Source organism: Fusarium fujikuroi, chromosome FFUJ_chr08 (genome assembly GCF_900079805.1).
Source record: "Fusarium fujikuroi IMI 58289 draft genome, chromosome FFUJ_chr08".
Taxonomy (NCBI): Eukaryota; Fungi; Ascomycota; class Sordariomycetes; order Hypocreales; family Nectriaceae; genus Fusarium; species Fusarium fujikuroi.
This window is the reverse complement of record NC_036629.1, coordinates 1,226,435-1,248,210: the sequence shown is the minus strand read 5'-3', so window position 1 is coordinate 1,248,210 and position 21,776 is coordinate 1,226,435. Positions and strand designations below refer to the sequence as shown.

The window sequence follows — 21,776 nt, the reverse complement described above, 5'->3', positions numbered from 1 at the left end:
GTATTCACAACGCCCGTCCCAGCAAGCCCCAATTCTATATAAAAAAACGTTATACGCGCGGACTATACTCCACACGAGAGCCCTCCATATCTTCCCAGTATCAGGCGTTAACGGGCTGCACGGGCCGGCTCGGAAGCTGCTCTATATCCTGAAGTGACTCAGAATCCGAGTCTCGACTGTCAAGATCGTCCTTCTTGATGCTTCGGCCTCTTCTTAAACCGGTACCGTCTGACTCCTCGTCCGTCTCTGTCTCCATAGGAGGCAGGGGACTGCGGCGCCCATCTGAGAAGCTGACTGCAACCTCACTCTCCGTATCCGACGGTATTGTTAATCTACCGCCAGCTGATGTGCTTCTAGCTGCTTGGGCGGTCGAATACTTCCTATGCAGTTCGCGGAAGCTTCGTGCGGTTGCAGTGCTTGCACTTGCAATGGATTCCCTACGCTCGCTCGACTCCACTGGCACACCAACGGCAGAGTAGAAGTCTTCATCCTCTGGCCCACTAGGCATTGGCGACAGCGGAGGATCTTGCTGCTGTGAGGACTTTCGAGCACGGATTTTCTCATCGTGGGTCATATTCTGCAGGCCATCACCGAAGTTAATGACTGATGCTTTCTTACCATGCACCACGAAGCTCCCCGTGCCTCTGGAAAGTTGATGCTCTTGGGTCGATTCTTCCCCTGACCCAGCGACCTCCTTGCCCTTGCGGCTGCCACGGTGGTGCGAGAGATGCCCAGCACCCTCTCGAAGAGTGCGTTGGAGACTGCGGCGAATTTTGCTCCTGTCACCCTTGTCTGTGGATGTCCCAGACTCCCCAGGTACATCAGCACCTGTTGAAACAGTTGCTTTGTCTGTAGGGTCACGGCTGGGTCGTTGTTCAAGTAGGCCGGCCTGCTCCAGAAAGTCTTGTTCATCGGCGTCAGGATCATGGTTTCCGTCGTCCTCCTTGCGCAATGGCGGCTTGTTACTTTCATCTTGGGCCGAAGGGGGTTTTACTAGCGGTGTGGAAGGGAGGGATGCTATGGGAGACTGGGCGATACTAGATATTGACCCATGCCTGGTGCTAGCAGCTTCTGGTCGAACAAAGGAGAGATCGCGTGAGCTATGCCGGCGTTTAGTGGCACTCTGAGGAGGTGTTGTGAAGACCTGGTCCAGAGGTGAATCGACATCCTCCGTGACTTCGGCTGTGTTAGGGACTTGGACGACCTGAGACTCGGTGGGTGTTCTTGGGCCGGCCTCGGTTCCAGAATGATGCGTTGACCGCGATCCTCTACGTCCCACATTGCCCCGTGGCGTAGGTGACCCTGTTCTCTGTGAAAGTCGGTTTGACTGTTGCTTGGTAGGAGTAAAGGTCGAGGATGGGTGTTCTTCTTCGAGATCCTGTATCAAGATATCACGGTGGCATTTGTGTTTCCACATATCTTGACGCGTCCACTTGAGCTGAGCAGATATCCGTGCAGCAGCAGATAAAAGCTGTTCCCTCGTTCTTGGCTGGATGGGCGCGAGGATTAGCAGGTGGCGTGCGTTCCTGAGCTGGTGCTCCAGCTGTTTCTGAATCTCCTGCACATGTTCATCTGCTTCAGCAATCTTCTGCTTCATCACGTCTCTTCGAGCAGCTGAGATATCTTCGGCCATTTTATGGTCTATTCGACTCCTCGCGATTGACACTGGCCCGGTTGGTGTCTGGATGAGGGTGGCAGCATCAGCGCTATCCAATCGACGTAAACCTCGGCGACTCTGCCCGTCATAGTTGCCGCCAATGACACCACGCATCTTAACACCCGTAGTCCGGAAGGCGGCAGCATAATTGAGTTTCGCGAGCCAGTCGTTCATTTCTTCTTCATTATCTGCCAATAGCACTTCTTCTAGACCACCCTGCCGCACGTAGACGAAAGCGTTCTTGTGCTTCTTATACGCCGTATCATGGAGGGCCACGGCAGCATAAGTTGACATGAGACCATCTGGTTTGAACTCTTGAAGTGGAGGTGTGAAGATCAACGGTGTTCCATCATGTCCCGCCTTGATGTGGTTCTCATACTGATGCATTAGAGACTTCACCCAGCCTGTGTTGCGGAAGAAGTAGAGCTGCGCCCCAGTAAGAATGGCGCCCCATTCCTGCCACGGAGACCTTGCCTTGCGTTTCTTCGCATCTTTCCGCCAAAGTAATCCAACCTTGGTGACCTTGATGTCGACGATACCGGGATGTGCCTCGGCCGGGTTGCTAGCTGTCTGTTCCGTCATGAAAGCGTCGGGTCGAGACCGGGCCGACACGATCTGCAGTACACCTGTTCTAAAAAACGTTTTCTGCAAATCCTTCAAGTTCAGGCTAGTCGCAGAGCCTAGGTAATTGTAGTGATCCTCCAGCTCCATGGCATCTTTCAAGTTTGGTCTCAGAGCATCAAGGCTTCCGTCCAAGATCAGGGTATAGGGATCGATAGGCTCCTTGACAGCTCGTTTTGCGGGGTCGTTGACTGTAGAGGAGATCAGAGGTTTTCGTCGAGATTTATGTGAAGCATAGCGGTCGCTTGTAGGGTCTAAATCATCCTCAACGTGAATAAAAGGGGTATAAGTTATGTTATCATAAAAACATTCCAGAATGTCGTCAAATATGCCCTCTCCGTTTGTGTTCTTCAGGTAATCAGCTTTTTGCATTTTGTGCTTGTTATTCTTGTTGAAAACATCGGTATGTAGAATGAGTAGGGAGAATGCAATGAAGTACGCCTGATCAGGCGATGAGTAAATGCCTGGGTTACACTCATGATAGCGGTTAGCAAACGCTTGTAAGCAGCGGTCGATCTGCTGTGTTTCCTTAGGTAGCTCAGCTTCCATGAGCAGTTTCCGAATAGCCATATCCATAGGATCACCAAAGAAGCTAAAACTGCGCATGTAGCTCCGAAGGACTGAAGTCATGAATGGATCAGCGCTTTTTGAAAGAGTCGCAGCAATGATGCCTCGGCTGGCAACTTCTTCGACCCGCGCAAGGTACTTGGCGGGTGATTCATCTTCATTGCGTTCTGGAAGAACAAAGGAGTCCCTGGCAAGCTGGAGTGAGTTGTTTTTAGATCCAATGGAACCGGGGGTCGTAGGAGTCATCGTGCCCTGGCGACTAAGTTCTGAGTTCTGCCGCAAACGACTGAGGCCAAACAAATCACCAAAGCTTTTACGACCAGTAGAGGACGACGTTCGTGTCGTCGGCGGTAGAAGGTGATCGTCGTTAGAGTCACGGCCCATCGAACTCATAGTAGAGGACCTTCCTCTCAATAGATCGCCCCTAGTGGGTGAAGAATGCCCCGACTGGATCCCCCCAGGTGCCACCAGAGTAGTCGCAGGTGATTGGCCTGACCTCAAATCGGAATCTCCTTTGGTAGTGTTTCCGCCAGCTGTTCGGCCGCTCTGGGCGGAAGCTGGACGTGGGGTCGTGGAAATTCCAAGGGATGAAGCCGAGGAAATGCCTGGGGGTGCTTTTCCTTGCTGTTGAAGATGCGCAAATGGAAAGAGGGGCTCTGGTGCTTTCTTATGCCGTCGCAATCGAAAGAACGGGCCTGATTTCTTGGGTGTCGTCTCCGGACTCTGATAGGACGAACTCTGGTGAGACAAGCGATCGTTGGAGCTAGCATCAGACCTGGATGACTCGGAAGGGCGGTTTGGAGGTGTTAAGATTGTACCATTAGGACTACTTGTTGTAGCTGTTGTCGATGGTCGCGGGGATTCAGGTTCCTCCAGTGTAGCGAGCGTGGGGCGCCTTCTGTCATCAGTAAAGGATTTCCGAAGTGTCTTCTGGCGTCCCGTTCCATTGTTGGTATTGACGTCCTCACGGGGTAAATCCGTCGAGCGACGGAACCTAGCAGTCAGGCCTATCCGTGACGATTTCTTTTTCGGCCCATTGAAGTCGTTTGTTGGAGCGGTGGTAATGATTTCGGGTGCTAAGTCGAACACAGGTTAGCTAAGCATGTCCCAGCGTCGAAGTACGGTAGATAGGGGTGTGTTACGTCGCGGAACGGGCGGCGGCTTCTCGGATTGTTGCTTGGCTCGTAGAGACAGTTGAGAATCACTCGCGTTTCGGAAACGCAGGACGGAGAAGCGATGATGTTTGCTGTTTTCTTCTTGTATAGGAGGGGTGTCTGGGCGACTTCCAGGGCGACTCTCGGTTTGACTCTCGGGGAGGCCTTCAGGACGGCTAGTTGTTGATTCGCGAGCTAACTCACGAGGTTGCTGCGGGCGGGAAGACTCTCCAGGTCCTTGTCCGTCGTCATCGCTGTGGTCGGGCTGAGAAGGAACTGGAGGAGGAGGATCGCCGGATGCGCTGGGTTCGAAGAGTGTATGTCGACGTTTTTCAGTGTCATCAGACAAGTTGCCTCGGCGGCGACGAAAAGCCATAACGGCGACTGATCATGGTACGCAGCCAGCCCAGGCGTTGTCAAGACTAGGCGACGTCGGTGAGAGAGCGTGCCAGTTGAGGGCGGCAGGCGTCTCACGACCTACCAAGCGAAAGGCTGGTACCCAGTCGCGGTGGTGTTCATTGAGACAACTCGAGGTGCCTAAATCGATGATAAGAATTCAGCAAGAGTGAATGTCGCGTGTAAGGTCCGGATTGTGAGCGCTGTCGATGCAGCGTAGTAGTTAGTACTTAGGTTAGTAGTTAGGTAGTTGGAGGTTGATCTGTTTTCGATCACTTCCATTGAGCATTCGCTTTCCGCGGGAGCTTTCCCACCAAAGCCAGGGGCTGCTGGTCGTGGCAGCCTCAATTAACCCAGCCCAGCCCAGCCCAGCGCATGTCAGACTACCGATGCACAGTGTCCGGACCCACTGCTACAGTAGGTAAGGCATGCGGCTGGGAGTAGGGGGTTCCTGAAAGACCCGCTGTAAAAGGCCCTTCAGGTGCAAAGAAGCTAGCCCGCTGGATTATTAGTGTGGCTGGTGTAAGGAGGTGATGATCGAGAAACATTGTCCTAAGTATGGGCTGAAATTACAGCTTAGGCATCACTACCATTTCATTTTTGATATCTTTTGATCCCATCTACCCATCTCTGGTGACTATTGTAGACAGTATGTCTGTAACGTGGCGATACGCGCAACGTAAGCCTAAGTACTCACGTACCTAGGCAGTAATATACAGTATAATCAGCACTGGTGGTCACTTAGATGTATCCTCTGGCATCATTAGGTCGACGAGAGAGTATGGATACAGATGTTGATTCTAGACTATTTCTCGTAATTTTTTTTATTTTTTTTTGAAATTGAGACTGAGAATTCGAACTTGCTCTGACAGCCTCAGAGTAAGTAAGCCCGCAAATAGATTCGACAGTTTTTGAGAAATGAACGATAACTTCATATTGTTTATTGACATGCACTAGCGAGTCCTAAGAACAAGTGTTCCATGTTTCAATATCTCCCTGTCCGTAATATACCCAAGGCCACGCCACATGGAGAAAGTGTCAACATGGGTGGCTTGGTCTTTGTATAATGGTTATAAGGTAATTTTGCTATATTACTCAAGCGATATATTCTTGGTCCTTTTTCAGATCGCCCTTGAATCCCAGTGTATATAAATGTGTGCAACTAGGTACCAGTTAAAAGCTGTATAGGTAGGATTCGTGATAAACGAGGTCCCAATGTCCATTTCTGTGTCACTTCGTATTAAACTAAGCATTTATGAGTTCTTTTACATGTTCGCATAAACAGCTTGTTGTATCCGACTACCTTCTTAAAATCCAGTATTGTTTTATTTGCTTCAATTCTGATGCTTCCAACGCTTTGTGAAAAACTACCTACATACTTGTCTGAATTGATGGACCCATAATGACTCCCACGTCAGCCCCACATAAACCAGCAACAAGCGTCAGGCTGCGTGCGTTATCATCCGGGCTAACTAGAGGCAGTGTAATCTTCAAACATCGTCACTCATGATTTGATAATTGTCGCTATATCCGTCATACAAAATCGTCAAATATTCAGCTGGGGGCTGATAGTCCTCCAATCCAATCCCGGCCACTTCAGGCAATCAGTGTCAATTGATCGAGTCGGCTACGCGTTCTCTTGTAAGACGCAAGATGAGGTTACCTTTACTGGCAGCGAGTATGCTGCTTCTGCAGGCCTCCAGCGCCCACGCCGCTGGTATCGATACACATCGTGCCGTCCCAGATTTACAAAGTAACGAGAATAATAATAATGACGCGAACAAACGACTATTCCCTTTCCTTTCTAAACTTCGCGACAAGGCTATCGAGACCGTCTTCGGACGTCATCCGAGTAGAAACACCCCGCCGCCCGTCATCAATCAACTACGCGCACAATACCTCAATCAGTTGGTCCTGCGCTTCAACGTCACTACCTCGCACGAAGAGGGAGCCCTTGCCGATGCCGCTGCTCGACTGTTTCTCGATGTCTGGGCCTTTACCGATGACTATGTCGACATCCGCCTACACGCTGACGAGGTTCGACCTCTGCTGAGCTTGCTTCCCAAGACGCTACATGCATCGCACTCGGTTCTGATCCCGGATTTGGCCGCCGCCGTCTATAAATCACTGCCTATCGGAGGAAACCCAACTTATTACGATCCTAAGCCCGCCCCTCCGGTCCTGAAAGTCGCTTCTTCGCCTGGAGACAACCTCTTTTTCCAGGATTACCAGTCTCTGCCAGTCGTGATGAGATGGATGCGTCTCCTTGAGGCTATGTTTCCATCCTACGTCAAGTACATTAACATCGGCAAGTCATACGAAGGCCGCGATATTCCTGCCCTGCGAGTGGGGATTCCGAACACAGCACCGGATGCGCCTCGGCGCAAAACAATCATGATCATGGGCGGCTCTCATGCTCGCGAATGGATCTCAACGAGTACTGTCAACTATCTGGCGTGGTCCTTCATCACTAGCTATGGTAAAGAACGGATGATCACAAAGCTGTTGGATGAGTTCGACTTGGTCTTCCTCCCAATTGCGAACCCTGATGGTTTCGAGTATACCTGGCATATCGATCGGCTCTGGCGCAAAACACGACAACAGACTAACCTTCAGTTTTGCCGTGGACTGGACCTGGACCGAGCTTACGGGTACGAGTGGGATGGCTCACAGGTTCAACGGGACCCATGCTCTGAGAGTTACGGAGGAGAGAAGCCTTTTCAGGCCGTTGAAGCGGTGCACATTGCCGATTGGGCGCGGAACCAAACCTGGAACAATAATGTTCGATTTGTCGGCTTGATTGATTTACATTCATACTCTCAGCAAATTCTCTATCCTTACTCTTACACTTGCTCTGTCGACCCTCCCAATCTGGAGAATTTGGAAGAGCTTGCTGCAGGTATTGCGAAGTCTATCCGTCTATCAAATGGAGAGTCGTACACGGTCGCATCAGCGTGTGAGGGTGCGGTCTCAGCTCGCGAATTCAGCGGTGGTCGTTACTGGTCTCGCATCGAATCTGGCGGTGGATCAGCTGTCGACTGGTTCTATCATGAAATGCGAGCCCACTACAGCTACCAGCTCAAGCTTCGAGATACCGGTAGCTACGGCTTTCTGCTTCCCAAAGAACACATTGTTCCAACGGGGGAAGAGATATTCAATGCGATGAAGTATTACGGAGACTATCTCTTGGGTAACAATGGCATCGAGTCCATTACTGAGGCTGAAGAGGATGGCAAGGTGGAGATGCATGAAAATCAGCCAGTCCAAGGTTCTGAGCAAAACCCGACCGTAGGACAGGAGCTAAGAAGGAGAAGGCTTCGTAGGTGAAGCTGATGTATGTTTGTACGGGATGCAGGAGGGTGTTGGATAGGGATTTGGTATGAGATTTACGATTGAGCATTATGATTTAATTTTCTTTATTTCTTTTTGGAATTGGTCAAGTTGCATGTAATAATGGATTGACAGGTACGCAGGCGTCTAATGGTCACAGCAAAAAGCAGGAAATAGCAACGATGGGGAATTCGTGGCAGGTCTAGTTAAGTAAAACAGAAACTAATATCATGCATATATCACATCTTTTCAAAACCTGTCCGTCAGTCCGACTTAGTTGCCCAGGGCAAACATGATGGAAGTATAGGCGGCCATGCACTTGAGCGACGTATCGCAGAGGAAAGAGCCGATTGAGCCACTAGGTTCGTCAAGTCAGCAAATATCACAAGATGGAGACTGCCTCAGTAGGTATACATACCCCATGCGTCCCTTGGGGCCACCAGCAGAGTAGCCAATGGCGTAGAATACACGAGAGAAGGCCCAGCCAGCACCAAGAACGGCAGAGGCAACGGGGAAACGAAGACCAGAGATCAGAAGAGCACCAAGGAAAGAGATCTGGTTCTCGGTGAAGTTGGCGTGCGAGCGCTGGGCTGTAGAAGAGAGAGTTAGTACTTGAGACTTGGGTTTCGTGGGTGGTACGAACCGCAGTTGAACTTGAAGGCCTCGGCGTCCTTCTCAGCGAGCTCATTGGAAGCGTAGGCGACGGGGTATTTGATACCACTTCGCTTGCGAGCCTTGCTAGTGAGGAGAACGTGGAGAGTGTTGATGAAGAAGGTGGATGTGGCGGCCACGAGGACGAGGCTAAGAAGAGTGTCAGTTGTTTGAGGTTGAGGTTGAGACAGTGGGATTGCGCCTTACCCGTATTCAGCGGGGAGCTCAAGAACGAGAGACATGATGGAGAGAAGATGGGTTGACTACGAGGAGTATGAAACTGAATGCTAGATAGTTGTGTAATGGCAAGAGTTGAGCTGGTACGGCCTTGTCAAGGTGTGGTTCTTAAATAGTGATTAATAGGTTCCCATCAACGGGATGATGAAACTACCAACGGAACGGACCTAACGTGTCCGGGAGTCAGGTTAGCTCCACCAGGGGGAACAATCCACCAACTAAGGTATTCTCGTTGTCTCGAGTCAAGTCTATGCCATGACCAATAAAGCACAATCGGAGGGGTTCTAATCCCAGGCAGTTGCGGGAAAACATATCAATTCTGTCCAGTAAATAGGTGCTGTGTGTATAAGACAAGTCATCATCCACTCTTGTTCAGCCTCGGAGTGTCGCTCATGCGGGCGAGATCCGCTCCGCGCGACGAACCGAATAGAAATTTGACGGACGTATTTGATGACGAGAGTAATCCCCGAGTCTTGATTTTCGTACTGTGATCATATTTCGGATTTCAATGCCGTCGGCTTAATTGGATCATCCGATTCATTGGGTGTGAGGTTGAAAGTTGAAAGCTGGCGTAATTGGCATCGGCCTAAAAACCAAACTCCGCAGCTACCAATGCAGGTACAAGCCAAAACTCCGCAGGGTAATTACTGTACTCCATATGCTCGAGGGGCAATGCATGATGATGACTGCCTCCATATCAACATGACAATATCGATTGTCTGACTTTTTCCAGAAACGCCAGTGGATCGACTTCAATGACACTGGCCCATACTCATCTAGTGCACCTCTCTTCAGGTGACCGCCATTGGAGACCCAACCCCGCAAAGACTCTCCGTTCTGCAGTTTCCATATCAGGGGCTTCATCGCCTCCAGAGGTTCCTTCAAGGTCAACCCATCTGCCATCTGCCCGGCGCCGTATTCCACTGCTGTCGAACTTGTAACCCTTGACTTTCTTGCAATAGCGTCGAACATCTCTCTGGAATGTCGTGCCGCCACTCCAACCTAGTACTGCGCAGCCCACCGTCTTCCACGGACTGATAATGATATCGACCCGTCGATGCGGTGCATCGTTTTTGCTGGAGTCCTGCCAAACCACCAAAGCCTTGTCGAGTGTGTCAAAGCCTGAACCGTTGGACTTTTCCCCTTTCCACGATACCGGGCGCTGTCCTCGATCAGAGTTGTGAGTCGACAGTGTCAGTGTATGTGTGATGAGTTGGGCCTTTTCGAGGGCCACGACAACCTTGGTTATCGCATTCAGTGTTTTGTTCTCATTTCGGTGACTCAAGACAACATCAGCATCACCAGGTTGTTGCTTGCCTCGCCGATAACCGCCCGCAATGACCATCTCAAATCCTGGGTCAATCAGGCGGGCGTGTTCCAATATTACAGCGGCAATGGTCGCGACTTCGTCTCGGGGGATCCCCTGCAAGAACTCGTTGTAATATTTGACTCCAAGTTGCTGCGAGCGACTGAGCGTGTTCCATCCGAACTCGACGAGATCATCTAGATCTCTCCATCCTAAAGATCATTAGTTTCTTTTGTGTTGGGGAAGCTCGTTTTCGTGCTCACCCTTTTGATAGAAGTCGTGGGCGGTGACGACCCCAACTCCCCATATGTTGTAAAAGAGTTTGAGGACTATGATTTTAGGGTCGGTGTTGGCCTCGCGTACTTCTACTGATTCACCTGTCTCCTTCCAGTGATGCCATAGTTCGGCGATTCTATCACCGCAACCCGGCAACCGCGCAACTTCTAGGTGAATTCTTAGCTGCTAGCGGTATCAAACAAGACCATAATACTCACCTTGGGCATTCCCAAGCACGTAAGGGTACGCAGCGATCGAGGCAATGGATGTGGAGTAAGCTCTCACACCGACCTCATCCTCTCGGAGTTGACGAATGGTTCGTATCTCAGTGAGGATGTTCACAAACGCTTCATTCGGTGGATTCATATACGTCGGTCGCTGACATGAATACGTGGTTCTCAGAAATTCAGGTATGACGGGCAGTGTGATGTCGTGTTCCGATGTCGTTTGATGAAGGAGACTAGGTGCATTTTGCGACATTGTTGTCGAGGCATCATGACGCCTTTTGTGCCCATTGGATGGCGAGGTGCTTGATGACTGCGCTTTCTTCTCGAGAAGGGCACGCTCAAGAATACTACTAGCTGGTGAAGTAGAGCCTTTGGGTAATACAGGTGCGAGTGTTGTTTCACGAGGCAAGACTCGATTACACTGGAAGATCAAGTAGTGGTCCACGGGTAAGAGTTCTTCCTTCTCCCACGAGTCTAGGAGCCATGAAAGTTTAACAACCTTGACTATGTCTGTCCCAATGTCGGGTTGTTCTTTGACTCTCCTCCGCTTGGGATCTGGGCTACCACCCGAGTCATCGGCCACAGCTGGATAATCAACTTGGTGACTCTCCTTTTGAGGTTCCTCTACAGAGGCAAACTCGAATTTTGCCCTTCTCAGCTCAAACTCAGCGCGTCTTTGCTGCGATATCTTTCCGAGCACGATCTCAGCTTCATTGATGTCATACGTCAATGTAGGGATTCGTTCTTCGAGATGGTGCAGTTCTTCAGGTTTTAGATGTGTTGAGAGGAGAAAAATCCGCGGAAGGTTATCGAGTCTCATCACAGCAACCTTCCGGCAGATGTGCTTCAGCTTTTGGTGCGGATGGAGAGAGTTCTGGCTATTCGTGGAATATCAAGGCTGTGGTGACTGACATGAGTCTCATACTTGCACACGCCTGGCTGTTTGAGTTAGATGATACAGTAAATAGGTCGTGAATTGTAAGGGTCTGTTCTTCGAATATGAGTTGTCTCGCTTATCTTCATACAGTGGTGGCGGCCAGATAATCACTTCGTTTGGTATGGATGACGTGGAGATGGACAAATCGCGAGGGCATAGCTTAAAGTGCTGAGTTCATTGATTTGGGAAAGGACTCTGTCTCGGTTTTATCCATGTCAGCCACGGCTAGTCACATACCTTATGCCCATAACTCCTTCTGCAGGTTAATATGCGACTTCCATTTTATGCTGTCACAGCTGGGCGAGGTAATCCCAATTCTTCATTACCTACCTACCTGTAGTTAGTAGGTATTTGTTCAGACCGGGTAGATGGAGGGAGTGACCAAGACGACCAAGAAGCTCTTTGAGATTGTGCCTTTTCTCGTTCGAGATTAGATAGAGCTATTGGAGGCAATACTATGAATTTGATTTTGCTTACAACTGTCTCATATCGATCCAATGTAATATATTCCTAGTGCATACCTACTATGAAACCTTGATGCCCCATGAGTCAAGTGTAAGTAAGTTGATCGTGTCTTTGTAGGGTAGTCTAGATTTCACGTCACTGGCTCGTGGGGCTTGAACTCTGCGATTCCCGTTAAGGGAAGTGTGAGGAGTTAGCGCATCTAGATCCGTTGATTAGGTACTGACTTATGAAAGAAGATGTTACTTAAGGTAACTTGCATCAAGGACATTGGGCCTCAGCCGTAATTGTTGTATGAGACCCATGATAAATATGTCTACTCGCTCAATATTTCCGCGAATGTATATTGATTTCGCAAGCCTTTGTCACGGTTAGGAGCGTTTCCATTGTAATTGACTTCAAGGCATATCTGCTGTAAATCTAGCGGCGGCGGCGGCGGCGGAGCCGGCCATTTAAGCTCCGATCGGCCCATGCAACAGTGATTGGGGTCTCTTGTAGAGGACATCAACCTCAAAACCGCAAACCGCAATCGCATACTTTTTCTTCTATTCTCCCAGCTTCTACTCCTTCTTTCAACCGCTTCTATTTCATCAGCCCGTTATTTGACTTGTATGACTCACGGTTACTGCCCACACACCATCCACAGTCACATACACACTTTCTCCAATATTTTACGCACCTCAGATCTTGACGGGCCATGGATCTCGATATTGAGATGGACGATGCCGTCGACACGGTTCACGACGCACCCATTCTCGACATCGGTCGCGATGATATCCTCGTAAGCTTGACTAACAGTCAGACTGCTGCCATCCGAAATTGACTTCCCTTCCAGCAACCTGACGAGCCTGAAGAGCCTGGCGAGGTGGCTGAAGACGAACCTCCGACCGACGACTCAAAGACCCTCGTCCCGACAAAAATCCACATCAAGGGTGTCGACTCTCTTCACACAACCGACATCAAAGCCTACGTCAAAGCTCACTTCAGCGATGTCGACAGAATCGAGTGGATTGACGATTCTTCTGCCAACCTCATCTTTCCTTCTGAACCCACGGCGCGTGATGCAATTGTTGCCTTGAGCTCTGTTCCCGTCGCAGATGCCACAGCATTGGCAATCGGAGAGACTCTACCTGCGAAGCCTTTGGAAGGGAAGCCAGAGATTTCTCTCCAGGTGAGATTTGCAGTACAAAGCGACAAAAAAGAGGTTGGTGCTGCCTTGCGCAGCCGCTATTATCTCCTTCATCCTGAGCACGACCCCGAGGAGCGACGGCGCACGAATCAGGAAAACCGGTCAAGGTACAGGGATCGTGACGATGGCTATCATAGGGGTGGCGAGGGCCGACGACGACGCGCCTCTGACGACGACGTTGAGACGTTTGAAGCCAGCATGTACGATGATGCGCCTCGCCCAACACGGAGAAGACGCGATTCAGACATAGAGGAACGACCACGCTCATATGCTCGTGAGAATCAAGGCAAGGAATTGTTTTCAGGCCGGAAAACACAACGCGACCGATCTGCATCTCCCAGGCGCGATAACGATGGCGACGATCTAATGGGTGAGAGGGCTAGCTCATCTGGGAACAGAGCGCGAGCGAGGGATCTCAAAGATCGCATATCAGGCAGTAACAATTCCAAGGAGTTGTTCCCGACCAAGAAGTCGATTAAGCAGTTTGGTGGAGGAAACCTGGATACCCTTGAGCGAGCGATAGGATCAGCCCGCCTCAAAGATGAGGATCGCCCCAAAATTGTTTCCGTGCCCAGTGCACGAGGCGATGGCAACTCATTCAACATCCGCGGCATGGCGAGCCAGCAGGGGAGTGGAGAGGGCTTTGCGATTAAGGGTGCTGCTTCAGCTAACGCGCGCGAATTGTTCCCTACTAAACTTGGCAGCAACAATACTGGCAAGGAGCTATTTGGAGGAGGGAGATCGAAGCAACGACAGAAGGCCGAGGACCTTTTCTCTTAAACAGGGACTTCATCGAAACATGGTACACATTATACAATAGCAACGGCTGAACTGGGCTAACAATACGGACGCATAAGTGATGGGTGCTGGTGACTATATATATGGTTTTGTAACGATACCAAGGCGCATTCAAACAGATACATTATGGGTTCTTTCATCTTCAGTTTCCAGATATGAATTCCAAACAGATGTTTTATAAAGATTGTGGGCCGAATCGTATGAAGTTTCGTGGTTATCGTGATCTGGAGCTTATTCGTCTACAGATGCTATGCTACGCTGCCGACCCCTACCACCACTTCTCAAGCATAACTCTGTTTTTGTCCATCCCCCTGTCTCCTGTTAAGCCATCAACTATTTCATCCGTCATCGTCGCGGGGCCACAGACATATACCACACTGTTGTTCTTCTCATCTACAGCCTCCTTCACATCTTCAACTGTGAATCTCCTTTCATGAACATCAAGTTCACGGCTCTCGACCTGCCCGTCATATATCCCTGTGGTAAAAAATTTCAAATCTCCAATAAGTTCCTTTTCTGTAAACCATTTTCTGATTCTCTCCAGGAAAAGAACACCCTTGAGACCCTGCGCAGGTAACTTGCTAGCATAGAGAACCTTAACCTCCAGGTTGTATCCCTCTTCAGCTATATGCCCCATCATACTGACGAGTGGGTTGATCCCCACGCCGCCCGCCACAAATACCACATGGCTTATGTCGGTGACGGGTATCTCTGATGGTGGGAAGACAAAGCTTCCTCCAACACGCACCTGTAGCTTGGAACCAGTAATATCGGACGGCGACTGCCAGAGCCATGCCGCTGGAGGGTTCTCTGGGGATTCTTGTACTGCTAACTCCAGGTAGGGAGACTTGGGATCGGCAGCCGCGCGAGGTGTAGATGTGAGTGTGAAGCCGCCTGGTTTGGGGTTCCCGGGGATGTATGTATCAAGCCATTGACCGGCTAAGAACTAGATACTGTCAGTATTCCTCCTGGCCAAAGACTGAAATTAATATGATGTATGCTGTATGTACCTTGGTTGGCCCTGACTCGAGTTTGAGACGATATAACCTAATTCGCTCATTCACCTGATCTACACGCTCGAGTCTTACATCCAGAAGGCTCTGATTCGCCGAATATCAGTCAATGATATACAATGGACCTGTATTGATATGAACCAACCTCATCTCGTGGCTCCTGAGCTGTCCTTTCTAGATGACCACTGCGTTGAGTCGACATGGCTTTTGATCTCGCGCAGAAGGCTATGTGGTTGATGGCAGCAAGTCCCAAGCTTCGACCCGATAAAGAGAGATTAGGACTACTGGTTGCAAGTTTGAGAGGCATGAATTCACATAAAACCGTCCAAGGGCGATTACAGTCAATGGCCTCATGTTAGCATGTGCATGACATACCTAGGCACCTAGGTAGTGGGGTGGACTACCATTGACATACGAGGTAGACTCACAGACGCTGAGTCAGGCGACAACCTACGGAGTACACACCTGCATCTTCCTGGAGGCAACGAAGATGATACTGTACGACTCGGCGAATCAGATTATTGCATAGAATTTTGTTGCAAAGAACAATGCTTGACCGTCCGTTTTAGAATTCTATCTTCTCCAAGCCTAGCTCCTGGAGTCCATGACCTCGAGTTACATTACCTTCCCCAAGACACTATATGCCTCGTTATCCCGTAAATTGTTATACCAAACACATCTAGGACGACTCTGTCCAGTTGACTTGATCCATGACCTGTCCAGCAGTTGGGTGCGTGTATGCAATCCTCAAGCGCAGACGCAGAGGCTAAAACACTTGTTAGTATATCAAATTCTTTTGCCGGGGATTGGGAACAACACTTACCCCTTTGCATCCGGACACTCGCATCATCTGGCTGGCTTCAGCTCCAGGTCCGAGGTCCGATGAAGAGATGCTCAGCAGTTGCAGCTTCTGAGACTTGGGAACGGCAGCTTGTAGAGATACATTGGACAGATTTGCTGAACCAGAAGTGTTGACGAACTTTGCGGTGGCTTGAATCATACCCTCTGCGTTGCGTTGGATCTGGAATGTTACGTTAAGGTCATTTGCGTTATAGCAGGGAATACCGGCAGGTGCCTGAGGCTGAGGTGCTGACGACACGGGAGACATGAAGTCGAGGTTCGATGATGGTGGGGCTGGAGAAACCGTAGATGGCACAGGGGCAGAGCCAAATAGGTCCATGATATTCGATACATTGGATTGCTGAGGAGGCGGCGAGGAGGCAGATGGAGGAGGAGACGAGGTACCACCTAAGATATCGGCGAGGAGATCAGTGTTGGTCGTTGAGGAAGCAGCTGGTGACGCAGCAGGCGCGTCCATAATATCCAGGAGGTCTTGTTCTGTTGGCTTGATGACTCTTGACTTCCTGTTGGCGGCCTTCTTCTTTGTAGGAGCTTGTCCAAGAACACGAGACTCCTCCTTGATCTGAGGAATAGGCATCTTCTCGAGCACTCCACGTCGGACCTGATCGAAGCTGAAGAGGTTGCCATATTCAACGACTCGCTGCTGAATCTCGATATCGAGGCTGGTCTGGTGATATTGCAGGATCCTTCGGATCTTCTCGATCTGAGCTGGGTCAGAGAAGCGGGTTGTTAACTTCATCAAGGCTGTCACAATGTACTCTGTTGACACTTGTGTGGCGTATGCACTGTTAAGAATCAGTGAGAACAAGTCGACAACCTCATGCTCCTTAACCTCCTGCACAAGCTCCTCTTCCTCATATTGTCCACCCTTGAGCAAAGCGTCTGCATATTCGCCGATACACCAAGCACCAGCCTGCGTCAGACTCTCCTGAGTAATGTCTTTCTTGAGGTTGATATAGAGTTTCTGAACCGCATAAGTCTGTAGCTCAGGGGTAGTAGCGACGAGGCGAACAAATGATGATAGGATCTGCTCCTTGACATAGTTACCGGCAAGAGATAAAACTCGGAGCATTGTGTCGAAATGCCATCGCTTGTTAGGCGCAAACTTGTCAGCGGCGATACCTATCTGGCTGGTCATTGTTGGCTTAAACTCATTATCGGCAACCTCCAAGAAGGCAAGAAGCTCCCGAATCAACACTCGAACATTGCTCTCGTTAATCAAGGTAAAGCTCAGGTCCAGAGCTCGACGGCGAATACTGATATCAGGGTCTCTCAAACATTCCAGGATGGTGTTTCGATGTCTCTGCACAGCATTGGGCTCGATGGCGACAACCTTGATCAGGGTGTTAAGAGCCACGTATCGGATGTTGTTATCGCGGTTGGTGAGGAACTTGCCCAGAATGTTGACACCGAGCACCCTTAATCCAGAATCGGCCTCGATGTCGAGAATCGTGCGCACAGCTTCGTACAGGATGGAATTCCCAACATTCTTGGATGATTCAGTGTTGGTAGCAACCTGGGCAAGGATATCGTTGATCTGCTCGCTGGTCTCTGCATCACCCACAGCCAGGACTCGCAGAAGGTGAAGGATCTTGACCTGCAGGAAAGGGTCGGTAATACCAGTAACGTCGTGTTCGGGTGCGTAGCCTGAAGTAGCGAGCCCTTTCAGGGTTCTAACAAGTCCCGGGACAAAAGGCCTGAACTTTTCAACAATTCCTTCTTCTCCGCCCTCCTCCTCATCTGCTTCGCAGAGGCTTGTCACCAGAGTAAGACCGCAGAGCAAGACGCCGTGGTTTCTGTCGGACAGAAGCTGTGTAGCCTTGTCAATGAAGTGCTCTTGTAAGTCTGGAACCTTTCGACATATGCGCATTGCGCACAAAGCCGCCTTTCTTCGAATATATGGGTTGGCTGTGGCTACGAGGGTCTCGATTTCGGGGAAGAGATCCCGTGACATCTCAATCGAGGCGATATTTCCTAGTGTACAGAGAGCAAGTCCAACAACATATTGGTTGGAATGTCCGAGATCGCTAAACCAAAGTCAGCAACCAGATGTTCGATTTGTAGGGCGTTAGGAGAAGTATACTTCTTGAGGGAGTTGGTAACCAATGTCAATACTTCTTGATTTTCATCCAACAACAAGCTTGTAGCCAGATGTCCCAGACGTTTATCGGCGAATCGAGGTGAGGCGAGGAGCTTCAAGCATTCGATCTGTCCAAAATGGGTTCGCTCTCCAAGGGTGAACAGGTAGAGTAACTTTGCGACGTTGTTACGACTGCCTGCGCATCAGTATCTCCATCCCTCCAATAGCACTGTTGAACCCACCGAATGTTGGGATCGTGGCTCTCCTCTCGAAAGCTGGCGCGGATGGCAGCGCTCTCTTTCTGAATGACAGCTCGCTCGTCTGCGATCGTCTTGGCCGCACGCACATTTCGAATGAACTGCTTGACTATCCAGAGCAAAAGTAAAGGTAAGCCTCTGACTGATCAGATCGCGAAATATAGCTCGTCGGTGCCGTACGGGAACTCATCTTGGGAGGACAGACCCAGCGGTTGGGCCGTCTGGTCGATGCTTATCCAGGGGTTGTGAGGGAAACGATGGGGGCTCGACGAAGCTCAATCAGCTCTGGGATAGAGCAATGAGCTACTATTTCTTTATGCGTGTCGAGGCGGAGGACAGAATAGTGAGGTTTCGTCAGAGCCTAGGTACTCAAGGCAGATAAACAAAAGAGAAACCAAGATGCGCCGTCAAGTTACAGGTCAGTGCCAGTGTCAGTGACGGTGTGTGCTGTGCTGTACTTCTGCTTGCGTTGCGGCGGACCTTTCAGACGGGACGTGGGGCACAGAGCAGACCTACACCGAATTAGATTTGCTTGGCAGTACTATGTACGTACTGCGTTAGTCATCACTAAACATGAAATAAGCTTTGTTGAATCCATTAGGTAGTAGGTACTACTCCGTACTTCCCAAGGTCAGGTAGGTACCTACCTATGTTAAGGCACGAACGAATACATACATCATTAAAAGAGAAGAACAAAAAGAAAAAGACACAGAAGGAACATAATCACAATAACAAGTATACTTGTTTATTCGTACACACATGATATTATAGCTCTAGGAATACACACAAAAACCGCTCATACAGCGTTTAACCCTTTTCCGTCTCATAGGCACCTTTAATAGGTACACATCCGTCCTCCACACACAATCTTACTTTACATCTGGACGACTTAGAGGGTGTGCTTCTGTGTTCAGCACCCACTTATCCAAGCTGATAACATCAAATTCGCTGAAGATGAGATAAAAGTACTTGAGAGTCTCTGCCAACCAGAAACTCTCCATACTGTCCATCTTTGTAGGCTCTGCTTTGGTGACATCGTCTATCGCTGAAGCCGCAATCTCAGTTCGTGTCACCTTCTCGATCGTCTCGAACATGGTCCACGCCTTTTCCATCCATTGTGCATCTCCTGTGACGCGATACATGATGAAGATGGACTCGATAGCCTCGGGTCGGAGAATGTATCGTCCATCGCTCACGTCAATCATACCTTTGGGAAGGTTGTGCTTCTTGACCACGTCTTGAACCGTTGGCTTCTTCCAGTCTGATCCTCTCAACGGCGGCGCCCTGAAGTCAGGAGCGTGTTGTTCTTCAATAGCCTTGAGCCAACGGTCCTCGTTCCAGGTGCAATCGCTCGAGTCCTTAGCATCGACGCCGCCACACGAGATGAAGTTGAAGACCTCAGGTCCAAGTCCCGTCTGCGTAGCCTGATAAGCCCAGATACATCCATCTGTGAGCTGGGAAGCGATCTCGAGATCTGCGGGGCGGTTGAAAATCTTGCTGCCCATTGCTACCATACCGCCAGCGAAGCAGGTCAGATGCTGGCCTCGTGCAACATAGGTGTACTTGGGTTGTTCGCCTGGCAAATCAGTCACCTGGTAGTCTCCAGAGATGAGGACCGGCTTGTCCGAAGGTGTCAATGCTCGCTTGAAAAGGTGCTTGATGGCAACAGGGATGAAGTTTTCGTATAGTCGGCGTGGCTGCTCTAGTTGGCCGCCAAGAAGAAGATACCACTTGGGAAGATACTCGTACAGCGAGTCAGACATACCACCAAGGGTGAAGTCTGAACCAGCATGGAAGGCTGGTGTATAAGCATCAACGACTACCGGCCACATGCCAGGAAGGCGAGTGTTGAGCTGTGTAGATTCAAACTGGTCTCCAATTCTCTTGACAGCGTCATAAAATCTCGGGTTGCTGGTTAGCTGAGATAGTTTAGTGAGCTCGAGACTCAAGGAACCAAGTTCAGAAACAAGAGCCTCCCGCGAGGGAGACTGAGCTTGGCCGTAAGCAGATCTAAGCATGTTAGCCACAATGTCAATATGTGATTAATGTTGAGGAAAACTCACTTCTTCCACTCCCATCGAGTAACTGGCATGTGGTTCGGTGTATCAAAGGCACACATGAGCAGGTCTCCCAGCTCAATAGCCTTCTTCAAGAGAATAGGATGAGCTCTTCCGCTCAATTCATATGCCGACAGGAATCCACCAAGATAGCGAATGTTGGTCTCGAAAATGTTGATAGTTGCCATGGGACTCCTGGTGAAATCAATACCGTCTGCAGCGGCAACAGCTTTTGTGAACTCGTCCTTCATGTCCATGATCCAAAGGGTATCGAGGGCATCGACCAGAGTGGCAGCCCAACCGCCAAAGGGGTCCTTGGACTTGCCGGTCAACGGGGTCACCTCGTCGTGCATCCAGGCATAGTTGGAATACCCGCTCCAGCTGTGCTCGAAGCTCTTCTTGACTGCGGCCAATCGCGACAGTCGCAGCTCCTTGGCCGCGGCGCTCTCGACCGGAGCAGCAGCCTGAATCTTGGGGACCTTGACATCTCCGGTGATCTTTGGCAAGGCAGCTAGTTTCTCCTTGGGAATAGGATATTTAGGTAATCTTCGCGTCCAAGCTGTGGCGCCCTTTCCAGCAAGAGGATCTCCATTACCAAACAACTTGAAGCCAGAGTCCGAATTTGACCAGTACCAAAAGCACAAGATCCAGATGAAGGCGACGCCAATCCAGAGACGGCCTCGCCGTAGGGGACCCGCCATTGTGTGAAAAGGCAGTTAGTGGACTGCTAATAAGCAGCACAGGGTCTAGGTGAGAGAAGATAGTGAGGCGTGATCTGGGACCTCACATCGCAGGCCCAGGACGGGAAAAAGGCTGAGGTGAGTCCAAAGGCGTTGATGTTGGAGCTGTCAAAAAGATTGGCGATGTGTCTCGACTTGAGGGGGACCAACAGCAAGTCTCATCCAAGCCCGAGGCCGAGTCTAGACACGTCCCGTCTTATTAGAGCGAGAGGTAGGTAGGTACCTTAGGCTAGGTACGGATAAGAATCGAAGGGACAGGACGGGACCGGGGGGTATCAGAAAAAGGGCAAATGGCTCTGGTTCTTAGTCGATAAATAAACCCTCAATCTTCAGCGCATGAATGTCTGAAATCAGTGTCAGTGTATGTGGCTGAGAGCTGTCTCGTCTCTTCTGTCCAGTTGAAAATACGACATGAAATTGCGGCGGGCGGTCTCCATACGTCCATAGGCAATCACTAGCCTACTAACACGTGAAGGAATGCGCCGTACGAATATGTAGTAGTGATGAATCCTGCATCTGACATGCTGTACGTATGTAGCTAGGTTGCTGGTATGGATGGTAGCAGCAGGGTCCTTTTCCTATTAATTACCTACCTACGGAGTACTGTGCCTGAAAACCTTCCCTTGCTTGGCATTCTGGACAGAACCGTTGTCAATGCGGTTTCACAAAGCACAAACGTTGGTTATGAACTCTTTTCGGTTCTCTTGCCCTGACTGGCCAATGCCACATTTCCCTCTCTGTCAACCCCTTTTGAACCCTTCCTTAATAAATGGCAGAAGACATCTCCAGACTTTGGAGAAAATCAGCTCGTACTCCTGTGGGGTCAAACCTAGCAGCTCCCTTGCAATATAATTAGACGATTTGGCATAGCCATGTAAGCTAAGCTGACCCGGCTGCCTTCTCCGACTGGTCTAGCTAAATATTGGGGCTTCGGTTCTTTGGAGCCTTATATCAGCCGTG

At 50.0% G+C, this 21,776-nt stretch overlaps 8 protein-coding genes; 2 read left to right on the top strand and 6 right to left on the bottom strand.

Moving 5' to 3' along the window:
- Positions 1 to 100: 100 nt before the first annotated feature.
- Positions 101 to 4,375, bottom strand: FFUJ_12215 (related to sec7-domain protein; the record flags this gene model as incomplete). XM_023581794.1 has 2 exons in its annotated part: positions 101 to 3,921; positions 3,988 to 4,375. 2 exons carry the CDS (start codon positions 4,373 to 4,375, stop codon positions 101 to 103), a joined length of 4,209 nt encoding a protein of 1,402 aa, XP_023434433.1.
- A 1,673-nt stretch (positions 4,376 to 6,048) lies between these two features.
- On the top strand, positions 6,049 to 7,722 carry FFUJ_12214 (related to carboxypeptidase; the record flags this gene model as incomplete). The annotated part of the gene is made up of 1 exon (XM_023581793.1): positions 6,049 to 7,722. One exon carries the CDS (start codon positions 6,049 to 6,051, stop codon positions 7,720 to 7,722), a length of 1,674 nt encoding a protein of 557 aa, XP_023434432.1.
- A 276-nt stretch (positions 7,723 to 7,998) lies between these two features.
- Positions 7,999 to 8,618, bottom strand: FFUJ_12213 (related to microsomal glutathione S-transferase 3; the record flags this gene model as incomplete). XM_023581792.1 has 4 exons in its annotated part: positions 7,999 to 8,083; positions 8,144 to 8,315; positions 8,369 to 8,526; positions 8,584 to 8,618. The coding sequence occupies 4 exons, from the start codon at positions 8,616 to 8,618 to the stop codon at positions 7,999 to 8,001; spliced, it is 450 nt and encodes a 149-aa protein (XP_023434431.1).
- Positions 8,619 to 9,385: 767 nt separating this feature from the next.
- On the bottom strand, positions 9,386 to 11,242 carry FFUJ_12212 (related to DNA polymerase Tdt-N; the record flags this gene model as incomplete). XM_023581791.1 has 3 exons in its annotated part: positions 9,386 to 10,131; positions 10,183 to 10,362; positions 10,414 to 11,242. 3 exons carry the CDS (start codon positions 11,240 to 11,242, stop codon positions 9,386 to 9,388), a joined length of 1,755 nt encoding a protein of 584 aa, XP_023434430.1.
- Positions 11,243 to 12,518: 1,276 nt separating this feature from the next.
- On the top strand, positions 12,519 to 13,790 carry FFUJ_12211 (uncharacterized protein; the record flags this gene model as incomplete). XM_023581790.1 has 2 exons in its annotated part: positions 12,519 to 12,602; positions 12,657 to 13,790. 2 exons carry the CDS (start codon positions 12,519 to 12,521, stop codon positions 13,788 to 13,790), a joined length of 1,218 nt encoding a protein of 405 aa, XP_023434429.1.
- A 286-nt stretch (positions 13,791 to 14,076) lies between these two features.
- On the bottom strand, positions 14,077 to 15,023 carry FFUJ_12210 (uncharacterized protein; the record flags this gene model as incomplete). XM_023581789.1 has 3 exons in its annotated part: positions 14,077 to 14,754; positions 14,819 to 14,908; positions 14,967 to 15,023. The coding sequence occupies 3 exons, from the start codon at positions 15,021 to 15,023 to the stop codon at positions 14,077 to 14,079; spliced, it is 825 nt and encodes a 274-aa protein (XP_023434428.1).
- Positions 15,024 to 15,500: 477 nt separating this feature from the next.
- On the bottom strand, positions 15,501 to 18,209 carry FFUJ_12209 (probable gamma-adaptin precursor; the record flags this gene model as incomplete). XM_023581788.1 has 5 exons in its annotated part: positions 15,501 to 15,587; positions 15,645 to 17,709; positions 17,766 to 17,954; positions 18,005 to 18,128; positions 18,200 to 18,209. The coding sequence occupies 5 exons, from the start codon at positions 18,207 to 18,209 to the stop codon at positions 15,501 to 15,503; spliced, it is 2,475 nt and encodes an 824-aa protein (XP_023435155.1).
- Positions 18,210 to 18,888: 679 nt separating this feature from the next.
- On the bottom strand, positions 18,889 to 20,777 carry FFUJ_12208 (probable class I alpha mannosidase; the record flags this gene model as incomplete). XM_023581787.1 has 2 exons in its annotated part: positions 18,889 to 20,029; positions 20,083 to 20,777. The coding sequence occupies 2 exons, from the start codon at positions 20,775 to 20,777 to the stop codon at positions 18,889 to 18,891; spliced, it is 1,836 nt and encodes a 611-aa protein (XP_023434427.1).
- Between the last annotated feature and the right edge of the window lie 999 nt (positions 20,778 to 21,776).